Source organism: Mustela lutreola, chromosome 5, assembly GCF_030435805.1.
Source record: "Mustela lutreola isolate mMusLut2 chromosome 5, mMusLut2.pri, whole genome shotgun sequence".
In the NCBI taxonomy this organism is placed as follows: domain Eukaryota; kingdom Metazoa; phylum Chordata; class Mammalia; order Carnivora; family Mustelidae; genus Mustela; species Mustela lutreola.
The window spans coordinates 58,140,240-58,154,080 of record NC_081294.1 but is presented as its reverse complement, the minus strand read 5'-3'; the positions used below and the strand labels follow the sequence as shown (position 1 = coordinate 58,154,080).

The 13,841-nt window shown below is 44.2% G+C and overlaps 1 protein-coding gene across 6 annotated transcripts in view; it reads right to left on the bottom strand.

Annotated features, from left to right (window-relative positions):
- The window catches only part of TENM2 (teneurin transmembrane protein 2), a 662,844-nt gene that overhangs the window by 48,344 nt on the left and 600,659 nt on the right, over nucleotides 1–13,841 (bottom strand). For all 6 annotated transcript variants that reach the window (XM_059174241.1, XM_059174242.1, XM_059174243.1 and 3 more), the window contains 5 exons: nucleotides 13,517–13,749; nucleotides 12,154–12,308; nucleotides 10,044–10,918; nucleotides 3,116–3,291; nucleotides 1,378–1,613 (listed from right to left, as the gene is read on the bottom strand). In XM_059174241.1, the coding sequence (XP_059030224.1) occupies nucleotides 1,378–1,613; nucleotides 3,116–3,291; nucleotides 10,044–10,918; nucleotides 12,154–12,308; nucleotides 13,517–13,749 (1,675 nt within the window). The remainder of the gene's footprint in view (nucleotides 1–1,377; nucleotides 1,614–3,115; nucleotides 3,292–10,043; nucleotides 10,919–12,153; nucleotides 12,309–13,516; nucleotides 13,750–13,841) is intronic.

Here is a 13,841-nt window from a genome sequence, read left to right as displayed (position 1 = left end):
ACCCTGTGGGGCTGCATTGTTTACTCTCAGGCCAGCACGTATCTTAATCTGCAGTTACTTGAGTTATTCATTAGTATACTGCCTATCTGCCTGTCTGGTTCCTTTCCCCACCCTTGACCATCAGGGGCATGAGGGAAGGGATTTTATTTGGGGTACCGTATTGACTTCCAGTGCTGGCTTATAGTAGGTGCTCAGTATTTAATGTGTGCTGAATTTGATGAGGACTGGGATCCCTAGGTTTCCCTGCCATGGGGGAAGGGGTTAGCATGATATTAAGAATCAGACCCTCCTAGTGCTGGGTAAATGACTAGGGCAGGACCCAGATTATCTGGATGACTGTGAATCCCATCATTGGTGGTGAAGGATATGGGCAAGTGAGGCAGACACAAAGATGGAACTGGGAGTGGGTCCTGGCTGTGCCATTTTCTAGCCCTGGTGCCTTTGGACAGGTTATGTAGCTTCCCAGAACCTGTGTTTCCTCATCTGAAAAACAGAAGGAAGTCCCTCTGGGGGGCTGTTGAAAATAAGTAAAGCATGTAACATAGAGCTTGCATCATGAAAGTCCTTAGTGAGTGTTGCGTGTTAGTTTTTTTGTGGATAAGCTGCCCAGTCTGGGGAAGCTATGGTTGGTTGAAAATTTCTGCTGTGGTTTGCTTGTGATTTCCTCTTGGCAAGCCTTCCCTGATCACCTTGGGCTGGGTGATATCTCCTCCTCTGATTCTGTCAGGCCCTGGATGCTTCGCTCACTTTTTTTTTTTTTTTTTTTAAAGATTTTATTTATTTGACAGATAGACATCACAAGTAGGCAGAGAGGCCGGCAGAGAGAGAGGGGGAAGCAGGCTCCCCGCTGAGCAGAGAACCCAATGTGGGGCTCGATCCCAGGATGCTGGGATCATGATCTGAGCTGAAGGCAGAGTTTTTACCCAGGTTCCCCGCTTCTCTCACTTAACCCACTGGATTACCCTGCTCCTACATATTCTACTGGACTGTTAACTCCTTGTGTGTGAAGAGTACATTATAAAATTTCTGTTCTTCCAGTATTCATCAAATTACTCCACACAAAGCTGGCACCAGGCACCAAGTAGTTTGTCGAATTGGCCAAAGAGTGAGAGTCTAGGGAGCAGATAGCAAGTGTGACAAGAAGACTGTAGCTATCCCAAGCTAGAGTGGAGGGTAAATCTGCACCATTTTCTCTCCTAGTAAACAGACATGGTTTTCCCCAAAGGGATAGGGCTTCTGTCTTATGGGAGAAAGACTTGTCTTTCCCATGGAAGAAAGGAATAATGGAGGCTTGGGACCTGGGAAATTGCCTCAGCTCCTGAGGAAAAGGTGTATCCCCTACTACTTAGTGGTGACGAATTGGGTGGAACCACTTACCCGGAGCTTCCTGCCAAAGATGGTGACTTTGCCTTTAATCTGTTCCTTTCTTAGGCGCCACTCAATGGAGTTGAGGCCATTCTCCATGGGCAGGGAGATGTTGCAACGCCCAATGGTGGGGGTGATGGTGCCCGCTAGGACATGGGGCTCACTGTGGAAGCTGACACCCATCCCATTGGCATACATCACCCTCAGGGTACCGTTATTACAGAGCTGGTAGCTGTTCCGCACTTGATCTGGAGAAATGTAAGTGGGGGTGGGGGTAGGGAAAGAAATTATCCACTCTGTTAGTCATAAGAGAACAGAACCCCTATTTTTATGGGTTTCCATGGTACTTTGCAGCTGTCAGTCTAAGGCTGCCTTCAATTAACACACATACAATGTTAAGGTGAGTAGCAGAGATGCTACTGATCCGTGGAAAGAAAAACATTATTAATATGTGGCACTCCAGAAAATAATTATGCTGTGATATTTTTCTTTTACTTACTGAAGACTATTAATAGTACCTTTAAAGATGTCTATTGCCTACACAATTTGTGTCAATCAAATCCCTAATCTTTAACATATATATTTTATCTTAAATGGGGAAAAAAAGACTATTTCTTTTTTTTTTTCCCTTTTGCCTACCATCTAACCTGAAGTTGATGGTCTAGCTACAGATCAAATCAAGAGAAAAAGCACCCTTCCTGGCCTTCATGCTTCTGCTGCGGACTCCACCACCATGCCAGCTCTCCTCAACAGAACTCTGGAGATTCAAACAGCGTAAGGTAGACTGAGCTAGTGGGTGCTGATAACATGTGTTTATCTTCCCAAAGGGAATCTACACTAGTCAATCAGACTTGTGACCTTTTTCCTTATCGAAAAGTTCCAGGAAGGAAACGTGAGTCTGAAACTCCTTTATAGATATATTGCTTCCTGATTATTTGGGCAAAGGAGTCCAGCTTGGCTGGCTTCGAGATGCTGGCTTTTGGGATAGTGAGCAAATGTGTATCTGTCACTCCTGAAACTGCAGCCATCATGCAGAAAGACAGAATCTACATCATTAATCATTTGGCAGAGCAGAAATAGAGTCATTGAAACAGGCTCTGTCGTGGGATAATAGTCCAGAAATGTCACCATTTATCTACTGAGAGGACACTTTTATCCTCTGACAACGGGCTAGCCCACTGACATTATATCTTAATTAAAAGAAAAATTAATCTGCACAATTCCTTTTCTTGCCAGCTCCTGTGCTTGTCCCTCACTGTGTGTCATGTCAAACAGTGCTAGTAACTATGGGGTGGTCAGAAACCTTTGAGATCCCAGTCTGGGCAAGAGATTGCTAAAGGGCTCTGATTCCAGGGCAATCAACCCAACAAACGAGTGCTTGGAAGAAGAATCAGGATGTGGCCAAAAAAGGAAGATGTGTAGCCAAAAGGATAAAGAGCCTTGGAGAAGGTAACTGTGTGTGTTGGGCTGGTGGGGAGTGCTGATGATGGAGAGGTAAAACCAAGTGGGGATGGCAACTGACATTTTCAGGGAAGTACATAGACATTCCCAAAGCTCTAGACATTTCATTTAGTATAGATGACATTCTCCTGAATCTGATTAAGTCATTTTCTACAAGACTGACCTCTTGTAGAATTTGTTTACAGTGGACACTTGACTAAAATAACAAGCTAATGGGTGTTCCCGGTCTCTGGAAGTCCTCCCAGGCTTGCTGGGGTCTGTGGGTGAGTTTAGTGGGTAGGGGGCTTACCTTGTACCACTGTGTAGGAGGCCTCCACTGAAGACAGATTGGTAATGACAGTGACATCATCATCACGGTTGGAGTTCTCAATGTCAATGGTGATGGACTTCTCCATTTCCCGGTGCAGACTGGTCACCACCCCCGTGGGGCGTGTCACATTGGTCAGGCGGCCTTCGTGGTCATAGCTGGAGGACAGACACACTGGTTTGGAAGCACAGTTACTGGAACTGAAGGCTTTCCCACCACTCAGAATCACACAAGAGCCAGAGAGACTGGAAGGTAGAGTGGCTGGGTAGTGTATCACACTGAGGCTCCTTGTCACAATCAGTAAGACTTGGCATTGTAGACCATCTATGTCCTTCCTCTTCCATACTCCTATAACTTCATCGCACTTGCCACCTCCTAGGCTTGGATTGTCAGCCTGGGCCAAATGCAAACTCCATGCCTTGGCTCAAGCATCGCTGGTCTGACTGCCTATACTCCTTTCTCTGGTTTTGTAGCCCCAAACAAACCAAGCTCCCCAAGCAGCCTTCCTAGACTGTTTTCATGATGACTCACTTGAATTCAGCCCCCGAGTCTAGGTATACCTGATCAAGTTCTGCTGCTAGAAAGTTCCCTGAGAGTGGCCCTTCTCCTTTGTGAATATCATCTCTACTCTTCTCTTAAACTGTGGAATTATTGCTTCCATCTCCTTTAGCAAAAAGCCTTGGTGTCCCACTGGTAGAACATTTTCCTACTCTGGGAGATCCATTGTAATCAGCAAGCTTGGGCCCTCCATAGGCCGTAGGAAAGAAACTCTTTTTAAGGGCTGGATGTAGAGGCCTTTGAGCTTTCCCACATGAGATGTTACTAGAGAGGAGAGGAAGGAGGAACAAAGAAAGTAGTTGACTTGACCTCTAGGTGTGACTCCCTCTTGACTGGGGACAAGGACAAAGTTGGTTGGTTCTGAGTGTTGGAGACTGGATCTTGTACAGCATGTAGGACAGCCAGTGAACAGAACCATCGTGGCTTATTTGACTTTGTCACAGAGGACTACAAAAGCAAATACAGATGGTGCCTGGCAAACAGTTTGAGAATAAAGGAATGCAGAACTGGTAAGTTATTTGAGAAAACGTGATAAGAAATTTTGCTTCTGGAGATGTCTGAAGGCTGAAAACAGAACCACATTAAGCTGGAAGGCCAGTTGGACAAAGGGTGTGGGGAGGGGAGAGCTTTGAGTGGGGATCCCAGGTTTGGCTCTACCCTCATCATTTGCCCAGAGCAGTAGGCAATGGGTAGTACAGATAATACATTATAGTGGTTACACCACCAGGGCTTTCCGGGTATACACAGATGGGAATCAGGCCCTCCCTTTTGTCATCTAATCTGTTAAAGAAACTGCCTCTCAGATGGGTGTACAAAGATGTTATTTACTAATAGTGACAAGTTAGAATAATCTAAGTGGTCATTTGTCAGAGATTTGTTAAATAAGGATATATCCATAAAGTAGAAACCTCTAAAGCCATCAAAATTAGTGACAGTGATTTTTTAAAAAATTTATTCGACAGACAGAGATCACAAGTAGGCAGAGAGGCAGTCAGAGAGAGAGGAGGAAGCAGGTTCCCTGTTGAGCAGAGAGCCCGATGTGGAGCTTGATCCCAGGACCCTGGGATCACGACCTGAGCCAAAGCCAGAGGCTTTAACCCACTGAGCCACGCAGGCACCACAATGACAGTGATTTCTATCCATTAGGGTGAAAAATGTATATATTATTGAGTAGAAAGAGTGGAGCACAGAAATATATTCCTGATAGTATACAGGGGTGAAAAATGAGTATGTGTGGAAGAAGTTCTCTCAAAATACAGACATTTCAACATTAAGGATAGTTTTCTGCATATGTTTGTATGTTCCCATATTTTAGGAATTATTTCTAACCAATATGCCTGATTTCCATGTTTTCTGACTACAAACAAAAGGTATTTAATTGAAATAGAGGGTAAAAAGATCAATGAGACTAAGACATGGTTTTTTAAAAGATAAAATTGACAACCCTTAGCTAGACTCACCAAGAAGAAAAGATGACAGGACTCAAAATCAGAAATGAAAGAAGAGACGTTACTACTGATACCACAGAAATACAAAGGATCATAAGAGATTACTACTAAGGAGTTTCAATCAGTAATCAAAAGCGTTCCAACAAACAAAACTACAGGGCCAGATGGCTTCACTGGTGAATGCTACCAAACATTCAAAGACTTATTAATAGCAATCCTTCTCAAACTCTTCCAAAAAGCAGAAGAGGAGGGAACTATTCCAAACTCATTTTATGAGGCCAGCATTACTCTGCTACCAAAGCAGGACAAGGACACCACACAAAAAGAAAATTATAGACCAATATTTCTGATGCATATAGATGCAAAAGTCCTCAAATCGTATTCATATTTAAATCAAATGTAGAAAATCATATTCAGTAGTACTTTGAGAGTGGGATTTATTCCGGGGATGCAAGGATGGCTCAACAGTCGCAGAAAAAGCATCTGACAAAATTCAACATCTACTAGTGATAAAAACTCTCAGAGGGAATGTACCTGAACATAATAGAGGCCCCATATATGACAGATCCACAGCTAACATCATATCCAGTGATGTGATTCACATCATATCTAGTGAAAAACTGAAAGCTTTCCCTCTAAGATCAAGAGTAAGACACAACAGGGATGCCTGGGTGGCTCAGTGGGTTGGGCCACTGCCTTCGGCTCGGGTCATGATCTCAGGGTCCTGGGATCGAGGCCCGCATCGGGCTCTCTGCTCGGCGGGGAGCCTGCTTCCTCCTCTTTCTCGGCCTGCCTCTCTGCCTGCCTCTCTGCCTACTTGTGATCTCTCTCTGTCAAATAAATAAATAAAAAATTAAAAAAAAAAAAAAGAGTAAGACACAACAATTAAGCAATAAAAAGAAATGCATCTAAATCATAGAGAAGTAAAACTGTAACTGTTTGCCGATGATATCATGTATAGAAACTGTTAGAACCAATAAATTCAGTAAGGTTGCAGGATACAAAAATCAATACATAAAAATCTGTTGTGTTTCTATACACTAATAACAAACTTGCAGAAAGACGATCCCAATTATGATTGCATCAAAAAGAATTAAAAAACCTAGTAAAAACTTAACCAGGGAGGTAAAAGTCCTCTTATACTGAAAGCTCTAAGACATTGATGAAAGATACTCCATGTTCATGGACTGGAGAAATTATAATGTCCACACAATTCAATACAATCCCTAACAAAACTATAAAGACATTATTTGCAGAAATAGAACAAAGAGTCCTAAAATTTGTGTGGAACCGGAGAAGACTTCTAATGGCCAAAGCAATATTGAGAAAGACAGACAAAGCTAGAGGCATCATGTTCCCTGATTTCAAATTATATTACAAAGCTATAGTAATCAAAACAGTATGGGATGGACACGAAAGCAGACATACAGATGAATAGAGCAGAATAGGGAACCCAGATTAAAAACCCACACATGTATGGTCATTTAATTCACCACAAAAGGGCCAAGAATATACAACAGAGAAAGGATGGTCTCTTCAATAGATGGTGTTGGAAAAACTGGATAGCCACATGCAAAATAATGAAACTGGACTGTTACACAAAAATTAACCCCAAATGATAAAAACCTAAAAGACCTGAAACCATAAAACTAGAAGAAAACCTAGGTGGCTAGCTCCTTGACATTAGTCTCTGCAATTTTTTGATTTGACCTCAAAAGCAAAGGCAACAAAAGCAAAAATAAACAAGTGGGACTGAATCAAGCTGAAAAGCTTCTGCACAGTAATCCATCAACAGAGTGAAAAGGCAACTTACTGAATGGGAGAGAATTTGTGAAAATCATATTTCTGATAAAGGGTTGATATTAAAAAAACACCTCATTCAATTCAATAGCAAAAAAAAGCAAACCACCTGATTAAAAAACATACAGAGGCTCTGAATAGACCCTTTTCCAAAGAAGACACACAAACAGCCAACAGGTACACGGGAAGGTGCTCAACACCACTAATCAATGGGAAATGCAAATCAAAACCATAATGAGGTATTACCTCACACTTACCAAAATGTCTATTATCAAAAAATATAAGAAGTAAGTGTGGGCAAAGTTGTGGAGAAAAGGAAACCCTTGCACACTGTTGGCAGTGACGTAAATTGATGGTTTCACGATATATACAAACATCAAATCATTATGTTGATGATTTGACTATGTCAGTTTTATCTCAATAAAAAAACACTTCTGTTTGGGTACAGTTGACTATGTCCATTGGACTTCCGTATGTCAATTTTATCTCTATAAAAATAAGAAAATAAAACACTTTTAAGTCTTTGTGTACAGGGTACCTAATGGACTACTCAGTATCAGATAATACCTTCAACTCCTTCAGGCAAGCCGGGACTGTATGGGGAGTTGCATGACCTGGGATCCAGGCAAAGATTTAATTCCAGCGCACCTGGACCTGGATGATGGTGCCAGCTGCCATACTTCCTAATGAGAGCTGTAGTAGAAACTGGAGATTCTAGTTTTGGGGAACAGAGGATTGGGGTTGAGGCCAGGATCTCAGGGGCCACAGAAAGAGCATGTTATGTTCTCTTTAACTGTCAAAGAAGAGTAAGTTTCCTACAGCTGTCCTAACTTGCCCATGGAGTATTTTCAGGTTCAGGTCTCTTTGCAAGTAAGTCTGCACATAGTTGCAAGGAGCTGTGTGTTCCAGTAATAGGATCTGGAGGCCACTTAGTAGAGCCTTTGCAGTCTTGGCCTGTGTGGGGCCAAAGGGATCAAAAGACTCATTTATTCAGCAAGTATTTACTGCCTGCCTACTATAAGTCTGTCATTGTTTGAGGTGCTGGAGACATGACTAAGAACAAAATGGGTGAAAATCCCTGCTTCTGTGATGTACACATGATGGACAGGGCAAAAATAAACCATGGTTTAAAATACAGAGTATGTCAGATGGTAACAAGTGGTAAGGATTAAAATAAAGGAGGGAGAGAGACAGAGTATGCGTGTGTAGGGATGGTTGTAATTTTAAGTAGGGTCCTGGGCCCTTGAGGGATGCAGGCTGCTCTTCCCCAGCTGACCATGTATAAAAGTACTCAACAAAAGGAATTCACCATCTTTTTAGGAGGAACAAGAAAACCTAATGCATTTGAAGCCCTACAATTGAGAATTTGTGATAATTGGATTTATCCACATTACCAAAAAGCAGCTCTTTAAGAGAACAATCATGCAGTTTCCATGTAACTTGTGAACGTCTTCTTCATCTTTTTTTTTTTTTTTTTTTTTTAAGCATCCTGCTCCTATTTTAATTCAACTAGGGTCCCCTCCTGGAAAAATACTCCCCCAGTTAGAGCTAGTGTCTAAAGGAGGACCCACGCCCAAACTTCTTTATTATGGTCTCTAAGTCAAGCCTAATTCTGGCCTTCTGAGAGTGACATTGTTTTGTCCTCAGTCATGTCAGTCCACAAATTATCTCTGAAATGCGCTGGGTCCTTAGGTGGAACTGCTAGAAAGTGAAAATCTAACCGGTGTTGGGGTTATCATATAGTTTTAGCCCAAGCTGGTGTGAGAGCTAAAGATAGCACTCAGATGGTGCCTACAGGGGTAGAGTCACTGGCTGGTAAAGTCTGATCAAGTCCCAGCGCCTGAAGGATACTAGGATGCTTCTGAAATCCGAGAATGACAGCTTGGCCCAAAGGCAGAAGGGAGGAAGGGAAAGAAATTATGCAATGCAGGAAATTTCCAGCAGGTGGCAACAGCTTCCTTTCCATGCTCCCAAACCCATCTGCCCACCAACTGGAAGTGAAAATTCCTGGACTTAGGAGTTGTCAACAATGGGGTTTTCTGTTCCCTTGCTTGACCCCCATTCTTTCTGCAACAGCCCCTCCCCAACTCACTAAGTTCTCAGCCAGCAGCAACACCTCGACAGAAAGCAAGCAAGTACTCCAAAGGCGAGCTTAACCAGATCCTTCACGATCACAGAAAGCCCGACATTTGCAAATTCCATCCCAGTCTCATCAGGGACTGGGGGAATCTCGTCTCAGCAATTTCCCCTAGCCAGCATCCCACTGGTTAATACCTGTGGCAGCAGGCAGTGTGACCAAGCGCTGGCTGCAGGAGTGATGGAAAACAGCTTTTTTGGCAAAACAAACGGCAGGACTATTAAGCAGGAGATAATTGTTAGGGGAAATATGACCAGCTCTCACATCTTTTAATATACCTAGCACTTTATCTGTATTGATCTGCTTCTGCTAAGGAGGAAATTCAGAGTTTATCTACCTGTCTGTGCAATCAAGTGTGTTGCTGGACCTACTGGCAAATTACGGGAGTCTCACCAGGATCTTGCCTTTTAGATTCTCATTTCCGCACCCATGGCAAACATGAATAATCAGCAAAGTTAATGAGCACTTGCTCTCCCAGGCGCTGTGCCTCTCCAATATCCTGAAACTGGAGGGGCAAGCAGGCAAAAGAAATCACCAGCCCTTGTAGGGAGGATGCTCAATATCAGAGACCCAACAGTGCAAATCACTTCAAAGTCAGGGAGAGGGGACATGAATATCTTGAAGCCACAAGTTGACATTAAAGTCAGGAAAACAGGGACACCTGGGTGGCTCAGTCGGTTAAAGACTCTGCCTTCAGCTCAGGTAATGATCTCAGGGTCCTGGGATCGAGCCCCGCATCGGGCTCTCCACTCAGCAGAGAGCCTGCTTCCTCCTGTCTCTCTTTCTCTCTGCCTGCCTCTCTGCCTACATGTGATCTCTGTCTGTCAAATAAATAAATAAAATCTTTAAGAAAAAAAAAGGTCAGGAAAACAAAGTGACTGAGCAATTCTAAAAGCTACGTGGACAGCCAATCCTGCTGCCAGCTTGGATAGGGCGCTGTCGAGAAATACTTTACAAATGTACTTACTCATAGAAAGTTGTCCATCCTGTTTCATCACTCTTGGTGGCTAGGAGGCCAGTGTTTCCATCATACGTCATGAGGCCAAGCTCCAGGTTCTGCGTGGACACGACTTTGAGACCTCCATTGGTGCCCACTGTGAGGGTGATGATCTGGTTGTCAGGCATGAGCAGGTGGCGGGGCACGCCACTACTGTCCCGACGGATCTTCAGGGAATTCCCGTTATTGTCAGTCAGTTCAGTGACATCGTTGTCAGCACTATAAGTGAAATTGTACAAGTACTCCCCAGTCACCAGGCTCACAGTGTACTGGTGGATGCCATCGGCGTTGAAAACATACAACTCCTGTTCTCCGGGGGATGCAGCCTCATACTGGTTGAAAGCATTAAGAACAGGCTTGTTTTTGCTGACCGCCCTGATCCGAATATTTCCAAGGTCTGCGATGTAGATGGTACCGTCTGGAGCTACAGCTAAGGACGATGGGGAATTCAAGATGGCGTCAGTCGCGTAGGCATCGTCTCCCGAGTAGCAGTTGCAATTGACATCGTTTTTGCAGTCACAGTCTGAGGCTGCCCCAGCTAAAAGGCAGATCTCCCCATTGGTTGTGACCTGGCGTAGACGGTTAATCTTCTTCTCATCCGTCTCGGTGATATAGAGGACCCCAGTGTGAGAAATGGCGATGGCACTGGCTGACTCCAGGGCGGAATGAATGGCTAATTTGCTGAGGGAGTAGTCAATTCCAGGAACCTGGCAGTGCATGGGGCGTCCTGCGATGATGCTGACTTGGTGATTCTCAGTGATTCGAAGGATGACGTTGTTCTCAAGAACATACAGGGAGTTGTCCATGGGGTTGACAGCAAGGTCTGTTGGCCACTCCAGGCGAACCTGTGAATGACATGGCATCAAATTAAGGAGCAGCCTCCAACATGCCCAGTGTTTAACAGTAGGACACGTCTATTGGTTTTATGCAGCTGGGGAACAGGACTTTTTTACCCACACTATATGAGAAGTGTCTGTCACCAAACCACTTGCTCATTGCCCATGTTGAATATACACAATGAAGAAGAGGCCATGTAACAAACATTTCCTGTGATATCATCTACTGTGCCTAGAGTAGATCACCAGCTCTAGCCATGATGCTCTTCTCCATCCCAGATGATTGGACCAAGGTCAGGGTCATCATATATAGTTGTACAGATAATTCACTGCACAAGGAGCTAATGTAATCCATCACAGCCTCTGCTCACCAAGCTATGGGCCTAAGGAGGCTATGTTCATTTCGAGGCAGCACTTTTATCTAATACACAAAAGAAGCCACGCTGATTTAAGGTGGCCTGACCCAAGGGCCACCAATGCACAGGCTGGCTAGTGAACTATAACTTGAGAATTTGCTTGAAGAAATGAGCTGGGCCTTTTCTGCAAAACTGAAGTGACCATCTCGGTGGCAACTGTCAGTTTGTTGTGCAATTTGAGCTGAAATTAATGAGGTTGACTGAAGGTTGAAAAGGCCCTTACAGACAGGGCAAACATGTATTTCAGGATGTTTGAGGATCTATCTAAGAAAGTTCAGTTTCTCCTGCTGCACATCTGTATGAGTCTCTCTTCTCTGCCCCCATAAGAGCCCATACCAAGATAATATCACTTGGGAGATTATTGTAGACAGCTCTGCTCTAGTTTACTACTGCACAAAGTAAAGGTTTATATAGTAAGGATGCAATCATTTCAGATTAACAGGGAAGTTCTGATTGACATATAACACTGTATAGTAGTACATTCTCAAACCTGCAATAATGATTGAGAAGAGAGGTAATTACACAGTAACTCCTACCCTGTAATCTGCCATGGCTGGAGTGTGTCACCGGCTCCACTATCTGAGCAGAAATCATCCCCACCCCCCAACCCACAGCTTTCCTTTCTCTCTTGTGCTCTCTCTCATTCCTATCTGACATTTCTCATTCCATCTTGCTGTGTAGTTCATCTCAAACCTTCTACAAACAAACCTGTAATCTCTATCTATATTTCTTCCTCCCACTCCCACTTTCAACCCAAACAGGCTGCAGGTGAGAACTTCAGGCTAAGAGCCAGGTGTGGCATAGTAATGAAAAATAAGAAAGTCCTACCTGGGCCACATCCATGCTGGAGTCACAGCTCAGTGGCCGGACAGCAGTGAGGTCGTTGGAGCCCAGCAAGGTAGAGATGATTCCATTCTGGTCAACCTTCCGGATCATGGTGGCATCAACAAAGTACATGAGCCCGTTCTTGTCTACTGCAATACCTGATCAAGACAAACAGTGGGAGTATGTCTCTTGGCAAGGAGTAGGGCTTGTGGGGTAGAGGTGGGGATGCTCTACTGGGCATTACCTTCTAGGACCGGGGACCTTACTGGACGAATGCTCAGGCTTTGAGCAGTGGCTCTCAACCTTTAAGGGTAACACCCTTTCTCATGAACACTGTGCTAAGACCTGCGTAATTCCTGGGGTGCTGGCTGTATCACCACCCAACTGAAGAATGAACTTTGGGCTGCAAATGAGCTAAGTCTACAAATAAATAAATGGGGAAATAACTTGGCATCTGCTCTCTTCAGAAAAGAAGTTATTTCCCAAGTTCATTACTTGAAAAATTATTGGTAGTAAATTACTTGAATACCCTTCACAACTAATTACAACAACAAGATGAAGAAACAGGGATTCTTGCTGTCACAGACTCCCAGTTCAAAATATATCCTTCAGGAAACATTCCCAGTTAAGCCTTGACTCTACTCAGTATGCCCTGGGGGAACACCTGTCCTAGCACGCTCCCCGTAAATGCAAACAGTGGCTTCTATTTCTTGTGCACCTTTACCCTATGCCCCAAGCCCAAGGTTCCTCATCCTTAATCCACACTGCCAGATCCTTTAGTGGTAGCTAAGAATGCTAATAAGAACTGGGCCTTCAAAGGACCAATCAGTCCTTAACCCTAAGTATCCTTGGTCCTTTCCAAACAGAGTTCCTTCAATTCTAGGAACATTCCCCCATCCCTCCGGCCAATCCCAGGTCCTTGGAAATTAATCCCATTCTTAACTGCTACCATTCACTTGACTCTTAAAAAACGACAGGGCCTGTGATTAAGACTATGCACACTACTGTCGACCATGAACATCTGGGAGTGGTTGGAGCCCCTCACTGGGCTCTGTCTCCAGCCCGAACAGTTGCCACTCTGGCTCATGGAGCTAACATTTCCCCCTGACTCCGTGTGACTGGCAGCAGTCCAAAATCTCTAGGAGCAGTCCACCCCACTTTCCATTTGGGGTCTATGTGGGTAATGACGTTTACTTCAGATAAACACAATTTTTTTTTTTTTTAAACACCCACATATCAAAGTAAACTATCAGAGTGAGATTACTATAGGGGAAGCTATATTTGGGATTGCCTGGGCTTAGTTCATTTCCCGTTAAGAGGCAAGCCAAGCTTGAGACAAGGGGCTTTCTTCCTTGGTAGCCTTTACCTCGAGGGCTCATCAGGGTGGCATCCACGGCCTTCCCTCCGTCCCCACAACGGGCTTCATCGAAGGGCAAGCATTGCTCTCCGGTCCCCGCCACCACTTCTGAATTCCCAGCCAGGTCTTTAGCTCCACTCAGAGACTTGACTCGGTAGATTCGCCGACTGTTGGTGTCAGACACGTAGAGAGAGCCGGACACAGGGTCTACTGCCAAATAGTACTTGTGTGCTGGGTTGTTGCTTTGGAAGAAGCACAGAGAGAAATGAGAAGGGGGCTAAGCAGCTGGCCTATGGGATCAAAGAGGTGACAAAAATCCTAGCAAGACTTTAGA